The 22,048-nt window shown below is 39.3% G+C and overlaps 3 protein-coding genes and 1 non-coding gene across 4 annotated transcripts in view; 1 reads left to right on the top strand and 3 right to left on the bottom strand.

Moving 5' to 3' along the window:
* uqcrb (ubiquinol-cytochrome c reductase binding protein) overlaps positions 1 to 22,048 on the top strand; it is a 140,375-nt gene that overhangs the window by 32,401 nt on the left and 85,926 nt on the right. The window lies entirely within an intron of this gene.
* Positions 1,793 to 6,274, bottom strand: LOC139346134 (synaptonemal complex central element protein 1). The gene is made up of 8 exons (XM_070985064.1): positions 6,259 to 6,274; positions 5,445 to 5,504; positions 4,017 to 4,091; positions 3,715 to 3,762; positions 3,471 to 3,525; positions 2,411 to 2,500; positions 2,252 to 2,315; positions 1,793 to 2,122 (listed from the first exon to the last, which is right to left on the bottom strand). The coding sequence occupies exons 1-8, from the start codon at positions 6,272 to 6,274 to the stop codon at positions 1,793 to 1,795; spliced, it is 738 nt and encodes a 245-aa protein (XP_070841165.1).
* On the bottom strand, positions 4,319 to 4,451 carry LOC139346448 (U8 small nucleolar RNA). Its single transcript, XR_011603273.1, has one exon. It is a non-coding gene; the product is annotated as a U8 small nucleolar RNA (small nucleolar RNA).
* On the bottom strand, positions 7,132 to 22,023 carry grinaa (glutamate receptor, ionotropic, N-methyl D-aspartate-associated protein 1a (glutamate binding)). The gene is made up of 7 exons (XM_070984430.1): positions 21,776 to 22,023; positions 12,960 to 13,299; positions 12,379 to 12,494; positions 12,026 to 12,226; positions 10,554 to 10,682; positions 9,603 to 9,746; positions 7,132 to 9,074 (listed from the first exon to the last, which is right to left on the bottom strand). The coding sequence occupies exons 2-7, from the start codon at positions 13,261 to 13,263 to the stop codon at positions 8,925 to 8,927; spliced, it is 1,044 nt and encodes a 347-aa protein (XP_070840531.1). The 5' UTR covers positions 13,264 to 13,299; positions 21,776 to 22,023; the 3' UTR covers positions 7,132 to 8,924.

Here is a 22,048-nt window from a genome sequence, read left to right as displayed (position 1 = left end):
ATAAGTTCTTTTTGTTTTTGAGTAGGCAGTTGGAAAAAGCACAACATCATGTCTGTATTGCACTGAATGGTGGGAAATTAAATCAGTCTGCACCCCAGGCAGACTCTCTGGAAGTCTGCTTGAGTCCTCTTGTGGACTGAAAGTCTGCGAGTCTGCCAGAGTGGTGGAGTCCTGATATTTGGATTCAGCCTCTGTTTCGCTGGGACTTGTCTGAAACTGAATGGGAGAAAGTGTCCATGTGGATTCGCTGTGTGCCAAACGGCCCACCAGGGGCATTACCAAAGTTAGAAGGACTATTATTGACCCAGACCAGAAAGTAAAAATGAGAATATAATCAGATGAAGAACTGATGAAGGGTTAAATTTTAAGAGCAAGTCTGTGAGATTATGGAGAATGAAGAGTGGCACAAAATCTGAATCAGAAAGTGAGATGTGTTTTCTGTTATAATGTTGAGACAGCAGCAGAGTTTCGATTGAGCCTGTAGCAAACTTTAGCCACTCAAAAAAGTGTTATGGACCTTTCTATTAAGGTGTGGACCCACCTCTCAGAGGTGAAGATGTCAAATAACCATCCAGAAAGGGGGACCTTCAAGCTTTCATGTTAGAGGAGTGGAGTTTGTGTACTAGTCTGTCTTAAGTAATGTAAATAAGAATGTAAACCATCTATAGTTGCCTCAAATTATTGTAAAAAATAGACAGTTTTTATATTTTTAATTAGTCATCACCTCTAAAGGAAAGGAAGAGTAAAAGGATGGCTGCATTTTTCAGCGCTGGCACAGGGCCATGCCTCCTTACATAAGTTGACGAACTTGTGAGACCTACGCCCTGTGCTTAACTCCTTTGTTGCTCGGCAAACACCATTAAACCAAAGACTTAGTTATATAGGACAGTTCCCAGGCTACTTGACAACTCTGCTAAATCAAAAAAGTCTGATCAAAAGGTGATCTATTGCTATGTGGACACTTCAGGGAATTCAGTTTTCTTTTCGGGATATATTGTACATATTTATATAGAAAGGGCTTGGTAATATTCTAAGTTACAAATTAGATTATGATCACCCTCACTGTATCATCAAAGTGCCTTGTGTTTATTGTTAATTAATATGTAAGTATGTGGTCTTGGCTGTAAAAACTAATTGGCATTAATTTGGGAGAAATCAGTTGCACAGGGTCAACGTGTTTTTGTTTTTTTTAACCTGAGATAGTATTACATTGTATTTGAAATACTGCTAAAGTCTTTTATTGAATCTCTTTAAAGAACGCTGAAGTTGAATGTGGTTGTGTGCATTTATCTGTATACAGTGTGTTTGTAAATTGTAAAGAATGGTTGTACTGTTTGCATTTATAGGCTCAAGATTGCTAAAATAAAACCCATTTGACAACAATGTAATGTGAATATTTGAATAACTTTATATTTTTAAATACTAACATTTATATCAATAGTAAGATTACTATAGTACCATACAGGATACTTCTACTGGTATCTACCTATCAGGAAAACACCATTCAACAGTCAAGTACATCAAAATACATCAAATTTGGCATAGATTCCAGCAACAAACTGTATTAAACAACAAGCCCATGCCTCACAGAACAATCAATACAAACATTAGGCAAACATTTTCCATGGATGTCAGCATTGCCAATCAACAAGTGTGGATTATTTTGTTTCAAGGTGAACTGAAGGTTTAGTTTTTCACTGTACTAGTCTGGTGGCTTTCTGCAGCACTGGGAAACCACCCATTTGGGAGATTTAAGGTTTTCACCTGACAAGCCTACTAAATCAGATTTTTTTTAAAAACTACCTACTAACACATGCTTTTCCTCTCCCTGAGTCTCTGCAGCTGTTGTCCCTGCCTGCTTCTGTTTCTTCACCTCTTCTATCTCCTGACTGAGGCGGTGAAGCTCAGCCAACTTCATTTGCTCTGTAAGAATCACAGGACAAGACCAGATCAAAGGAAATGGAAAAACACTATATTCATGCATGAACAAAAATAAATGTTTTATTGCATGCATGCTCGTAGAGGAATGAGCACAAATTATGAGTGGGTACTTACCAGCTGATAACAGCTGCCTTGTTGTATTCTCAGCACTCCCTATTTCAAGTGGGAGCCTTTCTGGATTCTAAGTAACAAAATATGAAATACAACAGTCATTAACAAGATCAACAGCAATCACATTTTCTTGTGAATCTCATCTCCTTGGGAAAATACAGTTCAGATGGGAATTAAGTTCCACAATAAATAACCTTACAAAGATAGAGTGCAGATTCTTATGCTGCTCTATAAGTTGATGGAGTTGGTTTTCGAACTTCATCCTGTAGAAACAAGGCTGACTTTAGGAAATTTATACAACACTGAAATGGTTGTTGGATGACTCTTTTTAATATATCATTGCTCTTTGAAAAGGTACCGCAGCTTCCGGTGTTTAAGCTTGAGTTCCTGGATTTCACACTTGCGCTGTTCCAGCAGTTCGTCACTTTTCTTGTTCTGCTTGAACTGCCTGCAAAACACGATTCATCACTCAGTCCTCAGAAACTGTATACGCATAGCTAACAATAAAAAATGTCCACAGTACCATTATTTCACCTAGCCATATCATGTGCACAGTAGACTTTCATGTGTTTGTCAGTGATCACACAAAAGATTTCTGTTGCATAGTCCTCATTTAATCACATTTATCTCATTTACAGTAAATAATGACTTGAGTCAATCTCCAGGCAATGGCCTTTAAGAACAAGTCTAACACAATGTAAACCTGCTATGTGTAATATTGCATATATCATCATTACATGATCCTGTGACGGACACAAAAATGTGCAACAGTCATTAACTACCAAAGGATGGGGTGTATAGTATAATCAATCATGTTATTTAAATGCAGTCTAACAGAACAGTGAACAGTTGGCAAAGGTATCAGTGTCAAAAGTCTTTAAATGAATGCACTGTTTCTGCCACCAATAAACCTTGGGTTGATGTCAAGGATGGTAAAGATGCAATCACGCACTCATAAGCTTTCATGCTACAACAATACAATCTTCTTTAGAGCTTTACAAACACGGCAAATTCAATCATGTGCAGAGTAAGACAAAGGACCATATTTGATCATCTTAATTTCACCTTGGTGGAGGTTACTTGAGTCAGTATATGCCACTGAATAAAAGATTATGATTAAAAAAGTACAATATTTTACGAGTTTCAAAATTATGTCATTATGTAACTTGGACATTAAGACATTAATTAAAGGTCTTATGTATAAGTACAGATACACAATTGAAGATTAATAAGAACTGACATCACAAACAGACTGAAGAAAACAAATCAAATATGTGACAGTAAAACTGGCAAGGTTTCGATTGAACAAAAGGAAAGAATATCCAGGATCCTACTATGATACACTGCTGCCATCTAGTGTTAAACATCACTAACACATGATTATAGCTGAAGACACTCAATAACATTGTGCAGCTCACCTGGTGGAGTCCTGCTCACACTCTTCACACTGGAACTGCAGCTTCCTGCACAACTCTGGAGAAAGAAACATCACAGCAATTATGCTCATCAGCTATTTATTGTCTGCATTTACAATAGATGACATATTTGCTTCCAGTTCACATTCAAACAAAACATTAGCTCTGCATGGCATTAAATCTGCAAACTTGCGGGGCTCTACATAATTGTACATTACAGTTGTTTGTTTGGCTAATGAGTTTGTACCTTCTTTTTCTTTATGGATTCCTTCCAGTTGGTAAGCTTCAATTTGTACTGTTAAAACAAAACAACATTGTCTACTAATAATACATACTATGCAATCATAAAGTGAATGTTGTGATAGGTGAATAACACGCAGTATACATGGTTGCCTAAAAGATTGCAAATACAAAACATATACATACAATATAGTTACTATTTATTTTTAGTAGGTCTGTGACTTCATGAGAGCAACAGGTACATACAGCAGGTGCAACAGGTGTATTGTATGTAAATAAAATCTAATTATTATTGATTTTGCATCTCACAAGTTGTCAGCTCATTCTGCAAAGAGTCACTGACTGACTTGATCTCCTTAATTTCTTCTTCCAGGACTCTTTTACCTGGAATAAAACATGATGCAAATGAGACATGACAACTGCTATGATTGTTACACTGTGATAGTTTTAGAGCTATATTCAGCTGTCACCTTCTGTTTCTGTGAAAGACAACATCACTACACTAGTCACTCTTCCACCACTCCCTATACTACAACTTGTATGTTCTCTTAGCCACAATTAGAAATAGCTCACATACCAGAAATCTAGATTCTCTTCTATTTAACAAGTATGTCAGAATGGGTCTTGAAGGGTGTTGCTGTTCCCTTCAAGCCGGAGATATTAATCATATCTCATCTGTCTCCATTCATCATATTCTGATACTCCACGGATGGAGTAACAGGTAAGGATATACCTCACTGAAGATGTCGGCATATTCATGTAAGAACTGATATATCCAGTACCTACAGCAGTCTTACTCATGGTTTCATATTCCCGCAGCCGTGTTGATATTATACTTGCTTCGTGTAGTTAAAATCTTAAATGCTTAAATTCGTACCCATATTATGTTAACCTGTAACTGTTTTTGTTTTATATGCTATTCTTTCTGTTAAACTATAAAAGAAACGCGTGCTCATTAGCATATGGTTGGCAAACGCAGCCTTTTCATTGGTGCACTTTCTCAAATCTTACTGTCGACCTCGGACCTCCGTTTTGAAGCGCTTTCACATTGTATGAGCAGCTGATATCTTTTAGACATAATGAATGTGATTCACATGTTCATTCCTAACTACTTTCGATGGAAGTTAAAGTGAAAGACAGTGCGATTTACCAACGGAAGCGGAAGTGAACGATCACAAAGACTAAGTAAAATGTCAAGATAATCACTTCACATCCTGCTCTGGCTAAGTAACGGTTACGTTTAAAGTCATGATGACTTGTGCAGAATGTCGAAAAAAAGGTTTTAATTACAGACGTCTAAGACTAAGAATCGCCTAATACGACGGCTAAATATGTCCAGTGGATTGGCCACACCGCCACGCATGCGCAGCAAGGGCGCGCGATTCAACCCGAAGAAGGAAAGACGCGTCGGTGACCTATCCGACTTCACATGTCGCATTTACTAACCCTAACCCATCCTTCACGGTAGTTTGCAAATGTGAAAGAACAATTATCCTGTAGTTACATTATGCTGATATAAAATCAGGCAAACAAGGTTTTAGGTATATATTTTAACAACAAACGGTATACACATAAAGGACAACTAGCAGGGAAAACCCATCTCCATAAGATGTCGCTATTGGGTCTAACCAGGCCAAATGTATACCCTCCATGTCTTGTCACTTCTCTCTTATGTAACGCTACGTTATACAATGAATGTGCACTTGACAATTCAAAGCTAGCAATTTAAAACACTACCTTGTTGCAGCCTCCTTAATTTTCCCATCATCTGTTCAACTCTGAGCTCCCGCACATCACCTGACAGCAGGATATAAACATTTATCAGCCTTGTGTTCAGGGTTTTCAAGATAGGTTTCATTTGTACTTCGTGCGACTTTGACTAGTTTACCTTCTTTTAGGGGTGGAACACTAATCAAGTCTTCGATATTAAATCCTGTTATGCAAATGAAAGCAAATGTTAGATAAGTGAGAAGTTTTTGTCTTACCATCATGTTCCACTGTGCACACGAAGAAGTGTTGGCTAGCAACAGGTACCACTCATGTAATTTCTAACGGTATCTTCATACGTTAGATGGTTAAAAGTGACATGGGTCAAAGTTAACTTACAAGCATTACACAAAACAATACAGCTAATTCAGGATTTAGCTCAGAATGAGTAAAGCCGAGAATAAAGAAGCAAACTGAAAAGCTCCATTGAAATGTAACGTTAGCTTGGTTAGCTTTGTTATTAGCAACGTTAACATTGTTGTTTCGCCATCAATGACGTTTCATATTAAACAACGATCGATTAAACGTTATTAAAGATAATGTTTTACTGATTGGCCAGCTGTAAATGAAGATATTGAATACCGCTTTTCTGCTCTGCATAATTCCAATGCCGCTAACGCTGTTTTAAAAGCGTTATCTAGTTAATGGTTAACATTACAGGGCCCACAACTGGATGGTTGATATTACGATATACGCAGTTCCTGCTATCTAAAATATTTGCTGTATTTAAATAAATAACCAACTGTAGTAGCTCATGGTGCATCTTAAATTTACACCGTCTAACCTGCCGATTCGCTCATGTTAATCCAGCCTGCGGAGGTTTTCCTAAACTATCCAGATGGCCGAAGTTCCCACTTTTTCCGGTCCTGGGTGAAGGGACATGCGCACGAGGACGCAAAACGATAAATGGCGCCAAAGACAAAATAAAAGATGCGTGTGCCCCCAAGATGCGTGTGCCCCACTATATATATATATATATATATATATATATATATATATATAAATAAATTTATTTATTTATTTATTTATTTTACTGAAAACTTACAATGCATTAGTTATGGTTGGGAAACAAACAATGACCTGCTGTCGCCACAAGTTGTAAGAAACTCAATGAACAGTCATCACAGGTTAAGGTCAACTTCCTGTGGGCTACCACAGGGTTAATTATTGTATTTCAAATCTGCACAGTCATAGTTGCGGACTTAATGCAGAACACATAAAATAATACTTCTGCTGCTATCTTGATCATGGTCTTAATTTGATTAAATTTTGATGACATTTTATTTTTGAAATTAAAATTTGATCCTGATATGTAACTAAATATCCACGATTCATAACTTTTAAATCTGTCTATAAAGGATTTTTTAAGCCAATGTCAATGTGACAGAGAAAACTTATGCTGAATTGGGTGACATTTTCTTAACAAGTGGGACTTACATATAAAAAACTTATTTATTGGGCATCATACTTTAAGTGTACTGATATTTAACTTGTGATTAGCTAAAATCATCCAATAATATTGGCCATGATGATTTATTGGTCAGGCTCGGTTTAGTTTAATGAGAAAAATGTCATCACAGGTGCAGGGTACGCTTCACTTTCTTTATCTAATGTATAATCTCCTGCAAGACTGTTGAAACGTAAAGAACACACAGAGTTTGACACTGTATCAGTTTTAATGAAAAGCGAACAGCAGTGTAGAGGAATGCGGTTCCACTTTGATTTAATGCAAATATACAATGCAAACAGACCTATAAAGCCCCAAAATTACTTTATCTATACACATCAAACCACTAAGGAATTCTATATACACATACACGTTAGTTAGATACAAACACAAGAGTTAAAAAAAAAAGTCTAACAGGGCTGCCAAACAACACTGTGCCTCTCCAGAACAGTGTGCATCATCAGCACATGCAAATGACAGAGTGTGTCATGCAAGAGGTGAAAAATAAAAACAGAAGTTAGACAATAAAAAATGTTCATGTTAAACATATCATTCAAATTGTGTGTTTATCTGTAGGAGGCTTCTTGCTTCCACTGCATGTTGGTTCCTTTTGCCTGTTTCACATTGTTGAGCAAGAGTGCGACCAGTATGGTTTCACAATCAACTTAAATAATAAAGTCTTTGTAAATCTCCAAACAACAGTCTGAGTTGGTTTTCGTCAACACCAGCTTATAGCCACTTCAAAGCAACCCTGTCACCTAAACAAAGCTCAATAAATATATAAGTTATAAGTACTATTTCCTTCAAGTCCGGTGTCCATCAGTTCAGATGTTCTGAAGCTTGGATCAGCTTGGTGAGAAAGTGATCACAAATTTCAACATAACATTGCAACTTCTTTTCACATTGGTTGTAATGAGAAAAATAAATACAGCACTGAATCCTCACTTTACGTTGATGACCAGATGAGGGGAAATCAGTGAGGACAGTAAAGGAAAAAAAAAAGAGAAGGTAAGAAGACAGCTCAGCTTTGGAATCAGAGAAAGTATTTTAGAACAAAACATTTCTTCCTTTTGGAAAGACATTCTGTTAGAAGATATAATTTATAAATATTCATTTATGTTCTTATTTGTCACATCCAACACTGATCTTCATTCTTTTGCCATTAAAAGATTTTAGTTACTGTACTGGGTAAGCAAAGTTCTGATATCAGAGCATAGTTTTCCCCAAAAGCTACACATCCATATAATCACTCCAGCATGCCTTTCAGGGGCAGGGGAATATTGGCATCATATACAGTAATACACTTAACTATTTACAGCTGTGAGAAGCAAGCTAGAGGTATTCCTCTGGTAGTTCTAAAGAATCATATCACATCTTTACTGTTGTTTCCAATGTTGCCATGCAGAGTTACTTTACACCGGCAGGCTGAAAGGGAAAGATAAGTTTGGGGAAACAGACAGATTGAAGGAGGTGGGTATTTCAAGCACTATCTTCTTCTCTTCAGGCAAAGCTGGTTTACATTAATATTGAGTGCTACTGAGACCTTTCCCACTCTGTTTAATCTCTGCAGCAAGGCCAGACTGAGTGCCAAGCACCCACAGGATAACATGTTTTATACTGTATGTGCCGAGCTAAACTGGAAGTTGGGCGGTCAGTAATGTAGACATAATGTAGCCATCTGTGTTAGTAGAAGCAGAGGACAGTTACAGCGAGCGGAGTGAGGAAACGACATTGCTTTCTGTAATTAATGGAAAAATTTGTGTTAAATAAATAGTGTCCCTCTCAGCTGCATTTCATAAGGCTGAGAGGCTGCATCTCCTCCACAACCCAAATACCTGTTTAAAAAACAGAGTGGTGCATGTGATAAGAGAGGAAACGATGAGTATCATGTGAAAATAGTGAAGAAAAAGTTAAAGGACTTAGAGAAAAAAAAAGGTATGTTAGCAACATTTCACAATTAAGGGAGGCATTCTCTATCTCCCGCTTGTGTTTAAGGTGCAGCCTCATTCGCGGGAGCGTCCCACAATAGCCAGGATGTAGAGGAAAATGTTGATGATGTCAGTGTAGAGGTTGAGAGCGGCAAAAATGTACTCTTCTGGACTCAGGGCCAGCTTCTTGTTTCCCAAAAGAAGCTGAGTGTCCACAGCCAAAAACTACAGAGAAGAAGAGGATGGCATTAGTCATTTCAAGAGATTTCCACACTTGGGATCTAACATGAATCACCAAATAATGTATTTTATCAGACTGCTGATCTCAGAATATATCCTTGTTTCACAGTATACGATTATTACAGAATTATTATGATTATTTAAAAGTCATGTTGCATAGTCACATATTCAGATCTTAATGACAAAGTTAGTGTGCCCCACTTTCTTCTTGCTAAACAAAATGAAAATGTCCTACCCAGTTTGCGCTTTACTCTTTAGTGTTCTGCAGATGTAATTATCCCTTATTGAGCAGAATAAAGTTCAGTGGAAGGTGGAAAACTGTCTCTAAGCTAATATTGATGACTGTCTAGTAACTGTATCCAGACAACTGGGAGCCATTACCCCACAAATGTTACCCATGTGGATAATTAATTCACAGATTAGACCTTTGATGAAATGAGCTGTCCTAGCTCAAGTAATGACATTCAAGTGATCATTACCGTTGCACTAAATCAGTATGGGTGTGCCACTTACGCAGGTGAAGAGCAGGGCTCCCAGCGAGGCATAGACAATGTGCAGGATCCTGTGGCGGATGAAGATGCAGAGGATGGAGAAGAGCAACAGCACGATGAGGCACACAAACAGCACGCCCCGACACGAAGTGAAGTCATACTTGCTCTGTGGTGAAGAAGAAAAGAGAAGAGGTTGGAAAATATGTGCTGTGATAAGACCCAGCACTTCAAGGACTTACAGAAATTTAAGCCGAATACAGTCTTGATAATTCCGAGCATAAGACACAAAGACTGCCAACTGAATATTTCATGTTTTAAACCTCTGAAGTTCAGCTTGGTTTTGGTTCAATTATGCCGACTTTCTAAGCATTCATAGAACCCACATGCATGGTATCCTTTTTTCCCCCCCAGCATGAACTCAGCTATCAATCTGAATTCTCATTTAACTTTAACTATGGCCAAAATGTAAGAAATGAACCTGTGATACAATACAAGCAAAGAGATTTTATTCCAAATTATTTTTGTGTCTTTTTCATGGAAAGTCTGTGTATGTTCTAAATGACTAAAAACATTTAGAATTTCTTTCTTTTGGTCAAGAGACATAAATGCAGCACTGTGAAGGCCCTTAGTCAAAACCACTGGTTTTCTCAGCTTGTCTCTACATCACATATAAATAAAGTTGTTACTGTAAATAAAACAAGCGCAGTGTATTTGTCCATAAACAGACCGACTCCAGAGGTTGAACAAGCAGCCATGATTCTAAAATAACAACATCCCTGTGTGAGAGTGTGCCTTCAGTGGGCGGCACGTGGGACTGGCCAGGCCGCACATCTCACCGTGAAAAACTAATCAGAGGAAATTCCCACTTTTGTTTCCACAACAACTCATTTTACAAAGAGCCAGAGGGATGTTTGTCTGTATGCGCGTAGACATTTAAAGACATTTATTCAAGCAGCTGTTCGCGTGTGCTGACCTGTAGTGAGAAGAGGACGACGGTGAAGCAGACCACTGCAGTGATGCCCACGGCCATGATGACAGTCTCTGTGTCATAGAAGCTGGCGATCATGCCCACCATGTAGGAGAGGCTCAGGGTCAGGATTGACTGTAAGACACAGAAAACACACACTGTACATGTTGTAGATCAATGTGACAATTTTTAAAAGCAGCTTTTTAAAATCTTACATTTGAATTTAAATAATAAATTTATAATCTGTACACTTACAAGCACAATTTTTTTGCGCAATTTTGTGCAACATGGGAATGAAAGTGTGCCAAAAACTACATGTGGTTTATATTTGCATACTGTAAAGTCACTGTGCTAGTCATCTAGTGACACAGTGGTAACACTGTTGCCTTACAGCTAGAAGGACCCGGGTTAGATTCCCGCCTGGGGCACTGTGGGCATGCCCTCCACCATGCCCTGCCTTCATCGAGGAAAGGGGCCTTTCTGTGTGGAGTTTGCATGTTCTCCCCGTGTTCACCTGGGGTATCCGCCATAAAAAAAAACCCACTAAAAACATGCAAGAAGATCCAAGACCAATGGTGAAAAAGAAGAAACTGGGTCCCCGGGCACCGCTGTTGGCTGGCAGCCCACCGCTCCTGGTCTGCCGCGGAGGAAGGACTTACCAGGATCGGTCAAACGCGGAAGAAATAATTTCACTGATGACCATGTCATGTGCATGTTGTGTAGTTGTGTGTTCAACAAAGCATGGCATGTGCATGTGATGTTGTTGTGATTATCTTATTATTAGCTTGCCTGACATTTTTATTTTTTTTATTTCACTTGTAAATACAATGAATGATTACAGACGTTGAATCACCCTACAGCACAGGCCTGTTTCACAGCAGACATTATGACTTGTAGGAGAAGAGCAGGTGTTACTAATAACATAAACGATAGCTCTGTTCTATTTATTATCCCAGTGAGTCATGGCAGTGTGACAGTGAGCCAGCATGCACTATATAGGGACCCTGAAAGTGAAGCAGCTGAAAGGAACTGAGCAATCATTAATTTCATTTTTTTACACCCTTACTTTCCTGCATATTTGCACTGTGTGTTAATCCACTTACCTATGCCACTGGATAATTGCAAATAAAATTTCCCAGAAATTACAGGTTGCTAAATTAATGCAATTTCAATATTTCTGCAGCTGATTCACAATAAAAGCCATCCACCTTTATGTAAGAGCTGTAGTGGTGAAATAAAGGGTGAAAACGCTGCCTTAATTCAACTATTTTATGATAGGCCCCATCGGCCCCAGAAAATTAGATCTACATGGTCTTTATTAAAGATCAATGTTTGAAATTTTGGATTTTGTGTCATTGTACATTATGGTACACACGATGTGAACATGTCAGAAGGCATGAATCTATTTATGACATAAACAGACTTTAAAATGTGTATTACAGATGTTTTCATGATATGACATTAGGCCACGCTCTTACCAGTGCAACCAAGTTCCAGGGGTGTTTGCGGCGGAAGTCTCCACAGCAGCTGAGGACGATCAGAGCCACAAAGAAGACTGCATAGGACACATAGTATGTCCATGGATTACGTCGTACAAAGTACTTGGCATCATCGACAAAGGTGAAGACGGCAACGAAGGAGAAAGTGACCAGCAGCTGCACTGTGAGAACCATGAACACCTGGTGGGAAAGACGAATGAAGCTATATTTAGGTGAAATGAAAAATTATGTTTTTTGTAGCATTTCACATTACATTAATATTTTCTTCTGCTACACTTTTTTCTTTATCGGATCCATTTAATCTATGTGACACACATTTGTAAAGAACCTACTTTTCTGATGAAGGCTTGTCGGATGGTCTTGTCCTCAAAGCCAGAGTTGGTGAACTCCTCATTGTCATAGTAAGATGGAGGCCCATCACCATGGTAACCAGGGCTGTCGGCAGGTACTGGTTGACAATAATAACAGGCCAATAATTAGGGTTTAAAAAAAAACAACCGTCAAAAAACTAGGCTAAAGAAATGGACACATGTCTGTGGGGTTTTCAGCACACTCTGATTGCAGCATTGATTATCTCATTGATTACTAAGTTGTCTGTGTTTAGTCCGATCTAAACTGCAATGTGCTTTCTTGCTGGATAACAAAATGTGCTTACACAGTTCTTGTATTCACAAGCCTTTAGTGTGTAAATCCATTTACAGACAAAATTACATCCAAATTGGTAACTTTCACATTGAAAACTAAGACAGATTTTTGGAGCAAAGTTCAAAAGTTTTGAAAAAGTGAATGAACACAGCTTTAGGTGAGCACAAGCAGAGTCAAATGACGTGATTTTTCTCACTTTCATAGAGTTTGAAGGAATAAGGTGGCCTATAAAGGGAAAAGCCTACTCATATCTTTAGTAAACACTCACCTGTGGGGTCACCAGGAAAGCCCGGCTGTGCGAGGCCTTGCTGATAAGGCCCCTGAGCATAGGGTCCCTGCGGGTAGGGCATCTGAGGGTAAGGCATCTGTGGGTAGGGACCAGGGGCAAACCCGGGGCCTGCCTGGGGGAAACCAGGCTGTCCGTAGCCGGCTGCTGGTGGGTACGGTCCTCCTGTGGCTTGGCTGTAGTTAGGAGGGGGCATGCCGAAGCCTGGCTGAGGGGGTCCATAGACATTGTTATGAAGTGGGTTGGTCTCACCCATAACAGGGTATCCACTCTTGTCCTGGGACATGGTGTGGGGAACAGCTCACTCTGCTGCTGGAACAATCTGGGACAGGAGAGAAGAGAATTAGGCCTAGTCTTGCTTAAAAAAAAAAAAAAAATCTACATTAAGGAAATTTAAATCTAAATCTTATGTTCACAATATCAATATTCATACAATGTCATCATCTTTACTACAGCTCAGAAGTCCCAGAAAGAAGCAGAGAAAAAGTAATGAGAGTACACCATCTAGGCTAAGCTGGCAAAGACACAAACACTGCATCTGTCTGATTAAAAAGGTGACGGGCTATGAAACAATGCACCAGGAAGAGAGGACACAGATATGGGGCAGAGATGCAGCACTTTGCCTTTCTGTTTCACAAGCTAAATTCTAACTATATTATCGTTTTATGACATTTTACCTTCTTTTTTTTAATTGACTGATTCTCCGAAAAATGTGCATCTCATTCACTGTAACAAATAAAATCAAATTTGAGAAGCTGAAAAAGATGGACATTGATGTTGATTCTTCAAAGGCTTACAGGGCCTTTGGGAGGGAAAAGGCAGTCTTAGAGAAGCAGTCTGGGGGGATCGTGTGGAAAAGAGAGGAACCACCACAGGCCTTTTCTATGACAGACTGTCACAACACCTGCAGTAATGGAGTACACAGGCCCGGGAAGAGACAGAGGCTACAGTGTGAACAGATTGAAGAGCCCCTGGCTGTAATTAAGGCCTTCAAAGTCAGGCAGTGACGAAATAGGGAGATCAGCAACCAGAGCATCATAGAGAAATACAACAAAATAAATGACTGAAAAAGCTAATAGCAAGCTAAGTATTGGTTAAATTGCTGTAATCAATATACTCTTGGAAGTATTTGAAATTAGTTTAATTCTGAAATTTGAATGTGCCAGCCTCAAGTAAAAGGGTTCCTAACAAAGTGCTCACAGCCACTCCATATAGTGTGTCCAAACCAGGCCCACACTCGGCTGGTGTAAAAATTAACATTTCCCTATCAACAATATTTTTATCCTAAATAATCACAACAGTTACATTTCAGATGAAGCTGTTGTTTAAAGGACCACTGTGTAAAATTTAGGGGATCTTTTGGCAGAATATCCTCAGCACAAAAAACAAAAACAAAACATGGTTAGTTGCTGGTTAATGGCTGCCGGGCTATCAAAAGCAAAACTAACTGAAACTGACATCCCTAGTTTCTTCAGTAGCCCAGAATGGACAAAGCAAACACTGGCTCTAGAGAGCGGCATTTTCATGAGTTTTGTGACCACCATAGGCTCTCCTACACACTTTGAAAGGGAGGGGTGAGGTGATGGATATTCAGTTGGCTGCAATCTGCAAACTAACTGTTAGATGTCAATAAATCCAACACACTGGTCCTTTAACTAAAGTGATTTTATGTTGTATTTCTGTATCAGGCCAGTAAGGATGCTAAAAGTAATTTAAGGCCATTTCTGCTGCCCAAGCAGAGAGGAGATGAGAGACAAGAAGAGAAGAAGTTATGAGTTATTAATGGGTTTTACATCCTTCCGTTGGCATTTCAGTGAAAAGCAGTGGGCAGCAACAAGTGATGTAATATCAGAAAATAGGCCACAGCTAAGAGTGTTACTATAAACACCAGATAACATTTGTGTTCTACTGCAATGAGAACGGTTAGAGGAGGGACATTTAACTGTTATGGCTGACTTTCCAGGCACATCTGAAACCACTCTGGCACTGGCTGCTAAAGGGAAGACCAGGAACTAGGATGTGCAGCTAAAAGAGGAAGCCACCACTGTTTTTATTTTAAATAATAATAATAATAATAAAAGGAGGAGGAAGAAAGAAGAAGAATGTGGAGGAACTACTTTGCACATGGAGTAACAACCACCTGAAGCTCAAGATCAGCAAAACCAGTCAGCTTGTGGTGGACTACAATGCTTTAAATATGGACGCTGCTGCAAAGTTACAAGTTGCTGCGAAGTTACAAGTTCTAAAATGTGGATGCTCCATACACACATCTTCAACCAAGCAGCACAGAAGAATCTGGATAAATTACCTCAAGGAGTTGCTGAGGTATCACTTTCATGGGAATGGGACATATGTGAGGATACACAGATGTACGTACATACGAACGGGCAGATGAACAACTCAAAAAAATAATGACCCCATCAGTTTGCCCATGTCCAATATGATATAACTGAATTGTCCAAAGGCCAAATATATTCAGTTTACTAAAACATAAAAGCAGCAAATCCTCACAACTGGAAAAACTAGAATTAAATTGATTCATTTTCTTGCGATAATATTAGAGGATTTATCCACTTGTTCAACCTGTTTCAGTCAATTTTAGCCAGCCAGGTGGGGGTGGTGATGGCGCTGGTGAGTTTGGTGGCAGAAATGAATCAAACCCTGAACTGTGGATTTATGCAACTTTTCCAAAAGCAAGGTTCAACCAGAGAGTCTACTGGATCCTCCATACTGCAGTGAGAATAGGGAATCCCAGTGAATGAACCTGATCCCAGTGGAAAGCATTCACAGGCTACATTCACACCTACATAAAGCTGTCAATCCCATGCACTGGCTTTATGGACTTTATGGCCAGCAGAGAACGTGAATCAGGGATGGACGGTGTGAAAGAAACGAGGAGATGGCAAACACTGGCTACTAAAGCACTGACAGAGTTACCATGGATGCAGGTGGTGCCTTGGTAACCAAATGCATTATTAATCTGCTTTGCTTCAGGAAGAGACCTGCAATGTTGACCATTACTGCAGTCTCCCTCCCCCAACCAGGCCCCTCCTGCACAACCCTGGTCAACAAGTTTCTGTGCCATTTACATTGCAATCTATAATACTAATGATGCTTGTACACGCATGACACAGAGCTGCACAATAGATTTCTGCAAGTGAGGTTTACGAGGTTGATTAGTGATTTCAAATGTTCTGTGTAGGTTTCATATAAAGGCCTGCAATCCCCAGAGGAAAACTTATACTGAGCAGGATGGGAGCCAGAAGCCATTCTGCTAATTGCTGACTTCAAAAGAAGAGCTTGTATAGACAGCAGACTGACTTCACAGTGGTGCATAGGCCTGTACTATTTCAACTACAGCTACTGTGTTTATTCAGTACAGCTGTGTATTCTGTACTACATGTGCAAACACAAGCAAACTTTCAGTCCTTATGCTATTTCTTTTTCTCTCTCTCTCTCTCTCTCTCTCTCTCACACTCACACACACACACACACACACACACACACACACACACACACACCACCAAGCAAAGAAATGCATGGAGGTTCAGAAATATCCATTCAGTGGCATATCAGATAGCTAAAAAACTAGCTGAATGTGTCTCATACTCCATCCATCCATCCATCCATCCATCCATCCATCCATCCATCCATCTCCTCCCTTCTTTCCAGGCCACACTGAATTAACAGTGAGCGTTATGCAACACTGCTCTATTTCATCCTGGCAAACACATCAAAAGTGTGTGTCCTCATGATCCCCGTCTGTCCATCACTAGGACAGTGCCGTAAGAGGCTGCAGACAAACATGATGAGTGCTGGTTCTGCTTCACACTGACAGTCCCCATTAAGATCATAACAGATTACAATCCTTATCTGAGGAGTCAAATCCCTCCTGGCTCTCTGGACAACAATGGTTGTGTAAGAGGGGCATACAGTACACTGGGTACAGCAGTTTTGCTAAATTACTTGAAAAACCAATTTATCTGACAGTAAAATGTTGCACTGTAGCCAATATTGGTTTATCTTAAAGGATTACTCACTTGAACTGAATTGACTAAAACCTTTCTTAACAAATCTGTAACACCGCAAACAAAGAATTTGTTTGCTTGCATCACAAAAGACAGAGTATCTGTCAACAGAACGGAGAGAGATGTAACTGAATAACCAGAGAGTCTTATCATGTGATACACACAGTCAAAGCATGTGACCCCCTCCCTGTCCAATGTTCATGTAAAGCATTGAAGTTTAGAACTCAGTTAAGTATTTGCCATCCATGTTTGGGCTAGACTGATATCAAATTTAATGTAATCATACTGATATTAAAAAATAGTACAGTGTGCTCCTGGTCTGCAAGTCAATAATTCCATTAATTGGTTGATTGTTACAACCATAAAACGTCCAAAAAAGTGATTTCCCTAACCTTGTTTATTTATACCTCAAGCTTGTTCTGAATCATTATTGGACAACACAAGTTTGTAGAATGATAACATGAGAATAGAAGACCATCAAAGAATAATTTTACAGAAACTCAACAACAGTAACAGTAGTTGAATCATACCACAGTTTGAATTCACAGTTATTTCAAAATTGTAGCTATGGCTTAAAGTGTTCTTATAAATCATGTTTAACAGAAGTGACCGCACACTGACAGTGTTTTCAGTACTGTATTAATCTGTACTGGTCTGTTTGTTACTTTTTATCTGTGCAGGATGGATTACCTCCATAGTAACACACCACGCAGTCACGAGAATGGGACACTGATGTCAAAAAATGTGTGTAAAGTCACAACAGCCAGGTCTGTAGAGATGGCCTTCTTTCACAACAAATGTGCAGTATGTGTCTTAAGACACTGATACTGCATGTGTGGCTGTAACAACTGAAAGAATTAAGCATTTGATTTAATAAGGTCGACAAGTGTGAAAAATCAAAAATAAAACCCTGGTCTTGCACAAAGAACACAAACATGTTTTTCAAAGAAAGAAAAAAAGGTTAACCCACTTCAGTAAAGGACACTGAAAGTTAGTACCCTCTCTGCCAGCTACTCATCTCACAAGAGTTCAAGATCAATTCAACAACCGCAACAGTTTCATTTCCCATTCTATGGAAAGTGGTGAGAATGAATTGTCAATATATAATTTATTTGTTTTTTTTACAGTGGTGAGTCACTTTGAGGCACTGTTTAGACAGCTTTACAAGTATTACGTGGGAGATTTCAAATCCTCTTAAAAGAGACGCCCCGATGCTGTGGATAAAGACAGTGCCACTATCCCTGGCTTCTGCTGATAGCTATAGCTTGCGGAATTAGGTTAAAGGGGGGAATTCAGTGGGCTAGACAGACAACCATGTTAACACAATTAGGCAAGCACAATACCTCAACAAACCCATGTACAACATGCTGTTTGCATGCTTGAGCAACACCAGGACACACAGTGACAAAACAGGAACAGCCACACAAAGCAGTGGGGCCTATACAGAGGACGGCCAGCACGTTAAAATATGGTGGCATAACAAGTTAAAAGTGAGAAGTTGTGATCTTTGATGGATAACTTTGAACAGAAATGATCATGAAATACACAACTCTTGAACAATACTTTCTAAAAACGACAAACCAACCTCTAGGAAGGAGTGACATCATCAAAAATAAAATGCTGTTTCACAGTGACAGGATTAGCGACTGTGTGGTTGCACAATATTGCAACCCGTGGGGGGGGAGTTACCATGGTTGTTTCACACACTGCACCAACCACTAACCTAACTGAATCTTCATCAAACTCCTCTAAGCACTCAGTACACAATAACGACATTGAGTCCTCTTGTGAAATTGTCACTTGGACTACTGACTAGATAAATCCTACACTGTGTCACTGTCAGCCTAGCTGCCAGCCAATGCAGCAGTCTGGCAAGATTCTGTCATCGTGGCACGCAGTGTCAGCAGCAGCTCTGGCTATGTCAAACCTGCATACAGCCCGTCTTGGGACAGATGGCTGCACTTTGGCATCATAATCCTGCCACCAGGATCCTGAAATTTCACTTTCTAATAGGCCAGACAGACAGAAAGGAAAAAAATAAAAAATTATTTGTTTATTGTTTGTGTGTTCTTGTTTGTGTGTAGTTTTCTCCCCTGGTGGCAGCAATACACTGCACAGCAGAGCGATGTCTCTAACAAAGCTAATTTATCACTATCTTAGAGCTTAAATCGACTACTTACTCCTTACAATGTGTAATTTCAGAAGGCGCTGTTGGCAAGATTGCTCAGCATTATTGCTCTGGTAAGTCCACTGATGCCTCCAAAACCCAATCTCACCAAACAGAATACAAGTGTAAGCAAAACAGACTTATCCAAAATGTTAAACATCCCCTCTCTCCAATACTCCATCAACAGGAAAGCAAAATAGGCACTTAAATGCTTTTTACTGGATGAGACAGTTATTTCCATGACATTCAGCAATCCTAAATTTAAGTCTGTTTCACAGCCAGATGGTGACAAAACAGCAGAAACATCTACTTGCCTTGCATATTGGAATGCTCCTCATCTTATTCTTCCATTAGATGATTATCCACAAAGCAACACTTTTACTGTGACTCTCAACATTAATGAAAATCTACTAATTCAAAATCCCTCATTCAACAAATCAGGAAGCAGCAACCACTTCAGTACTGGAAGTCAATTTGCTCTGCATGGCATCATGCATGTCTGAGCAACAAGCTCTCAGGAAAGAACACAGAGGCTGTTTGTCTGAGATGAGGAACATCATGCTAAGGTGTGTTCCTTTAGCTTCAGTCCGCTCAGGACAGCCAGACTGTAAATGGAGAACATCAACCTATAGCCTGAAAACCTATGATTAAAACATTTATAGGGGAACTGATAAGACAACATAGGATGTAGACTGTAAAGAGCAAAGGACATATCTAAAGACGTTTTGGTTATACATGAGAGGACCTTGCACTGTGACAGCAGCAGCTCATACAGCACAGAAACAGGATGTGGTTAATAGTCCCAAGCCGAGGTACCATGATTTGTCAGGCATTCTAATTTACTAGTTTTGCTAAAAACAGACAGGTCTGGTTATTTTATCAATGAACAGTTTCTCAATTGTTTTCCAGTAAATGTTATTACTATATAAAATATAAGGCTGCAACTAATAATTATTTTCATTGTCAATTAATCAGCACATTACTTTTCTTGATTAATTAATTGCTCTAAAAAATGTCAGAAAATGTAAAAACTGTCCATTGCAGTCCAAGGTGCCATCTATGTAGTTGCCAATTAACTAAATGATTGATACAATTATAAGGATAATAAGAATTTTATCCATGTCACCGACCTGCTAGGCCATGATCGATCTGCATTCAAAATATTTATTAGTAAAATAAACTAGCTCCTGTTTAAATACAGTATGATGCACAAACTGCTGTAATCAAAATGAATCACATTATTGATAAAGAAATGTCTAAAGTTACAACTAATGATTACTTTCATTATCAGGTAATCTGTCAATTTTCTGTTACCTGAATAATTATTTGATCAATTAAATGTCAGAAAATAGCGAAAAATTACGTCATTAAATGTCTAGTTTCGTCCAACCAACAATTAAGAAATTAAAGATATTTAGTTAGTCATATACTTACATACAACTACAATGCAATAAAAAGAGAAAAGAAGTAAATGATCAGATTTGAGAAGCTGGAACCTCTGAGTTCCATTTTTGCTTGAAAAATTACTAAAACAATTCAAATACTTGCCGATTATATTTCTTTCAGTTGCGTAACTGATCAATCGTTTCATAAGGACAGCAAGCGAATTTGCTCCATATGGCATCCTGCATGTCGACCAGAGAGGCTGCTTATCTAACTTAAAGATATAAAACTATATGTAGCACTTACAAATATTCAGTTTATTATATGAAATAAAAGAGAGAAGAGCAGTAAATCCTCACATTTCAGAAGATGGAGCCACTGAATGTTAAATCAAAATAGTTATCCATTTAACACTGTTAATGATTTATCGACTCATAGTTACATTTGTACAAATATCAACATATTATGTTGCTAATATATGCGAGGTCAGGAGGGAACATGAATCATTCACAGCCGCAAAGTATCACAGATATTAACTATGTAAAATACATCGAAATACAGGAGAAAAAACCGCGACCTGGTTCAAAATGGATGGAAAGATATCTATTCAGAGGTGATGCACGACTCGAAACCAAAACAGAATCATGAATTCAACATAAACAGTGAGCCTCGTTTTCATGTTGCACCTGCAGCAGGCGGACCGCCATCTAGGCCTCACCAGCGCAGATAAATGCGACACTGCGATCATCCTTTCACATCAAACTCACAAATAATATCCCCAAGATAGAAAGACTGCCACCCTAGAAAATTACTGATAAACTGTCAGAGACGAGGCGATAAATATCCAGTTTCGCTGTTCGCCATGATGAAAGCTTTAAATAAGTATTTTTTAGGACAATGACCACACGCCGCGCCCCCACGTTTACAGCGCTGAGCTGTAAGCTCCTTTTAAAGCAACACACATTGCCTTTGTCGATTTCCGTCTCTGGATGCAGTGTGTGCGGTTCTGCTTATGCTGGATGTGTGCTTTGCTCATTTTCCTCTATCTATCATTGCTGACGTTCAGTGACAGTTGGCCGACAGTTGCTGACCGCGGCTAACGTTAGCCAAAGCCGTGCTCGCTAGCCGCGCAAACCATATTTAATGAACGTGATCATTTCTACGTACAAAACACAATGACACACGCCGAGCATATGCGTTACAGACCGTGACACCCTTACCTTTATTGTGTCTGTTTCAGAGTTGCTGCCGACATACACTCTCCCCTCTCCTCCTCGGCTCCGAATTCAGACTGAACCACTGGCTCGAGAGCTGCTGACGACACCACGCGACGTCGTCACGTGCTGTGTGGGAATCTCCGGCCGTTACAAAAAACGACGCAATGTGTCTCGGCTCATCATGACGCAGTCGTTTCTATAACGTGCGTGGTTAAAGGTCTGCGGAGCGTTACAAACAAAATACCGCAGTCGAAATATCGAGATAGTTCCAGAGAG

Source organism: Chaetodon trifascialis, chromosome 17 (genome assembly GCF_039877785.1).
Source record: "Chaetodon trifascialis isolate fChaTrf1 chromosome 17, fChaTrf1.hap1, whole genome shotgun sequence".
NCBI lineage: Eukaryota > Metazoa > Chordata > Actinopteri > Chaetodontiformes > Chaetodontidae > Chaetodon > Chaetodon trifascialis.
This window is presented reverse-complemented; position numbering and strand designations above follow the sequence as displayed.

Coding starts and splice junctions, on each gene's coding strand:
- LOC139346134 (XM_070985064.1), bottom strand. Junction 2,501..3,470: donor TGTGAGCAGGACTCCACCAG/GTGAGCTGCACA, acceptor CGTGTTTTGCAG/GCAGTTCAAGCAGAACAAGA. Junction 2,123..2,251: donor AGAATCTGCACTCTATCTTT/GTAAGGTTATTT, acceptor TTTGTTACTTAG/AATCCAGAAAGGCTCCCACT.
- grinaa (XM_070984430.1), bottom strand. CDS start 13,263: ATGTCCCAGGACAAGAGTGGATACCCTGTTATGGGTGAGACCAACCCA. Junction 12,495..12,959: donor CTTTCCTGGTGACCCCACAG/GTGAGTGTTTAC, acceptor ATTGTCAACCAG/TACCTGCCGACAGCCCTGGT. Junction 12,227..12,378: donor GACAAGCCTTCATCAGAAAA/GTAGGTTCTTTA, acceptor CTTTCCCACCAG/GTGTTCATGGTTCTCACAGT.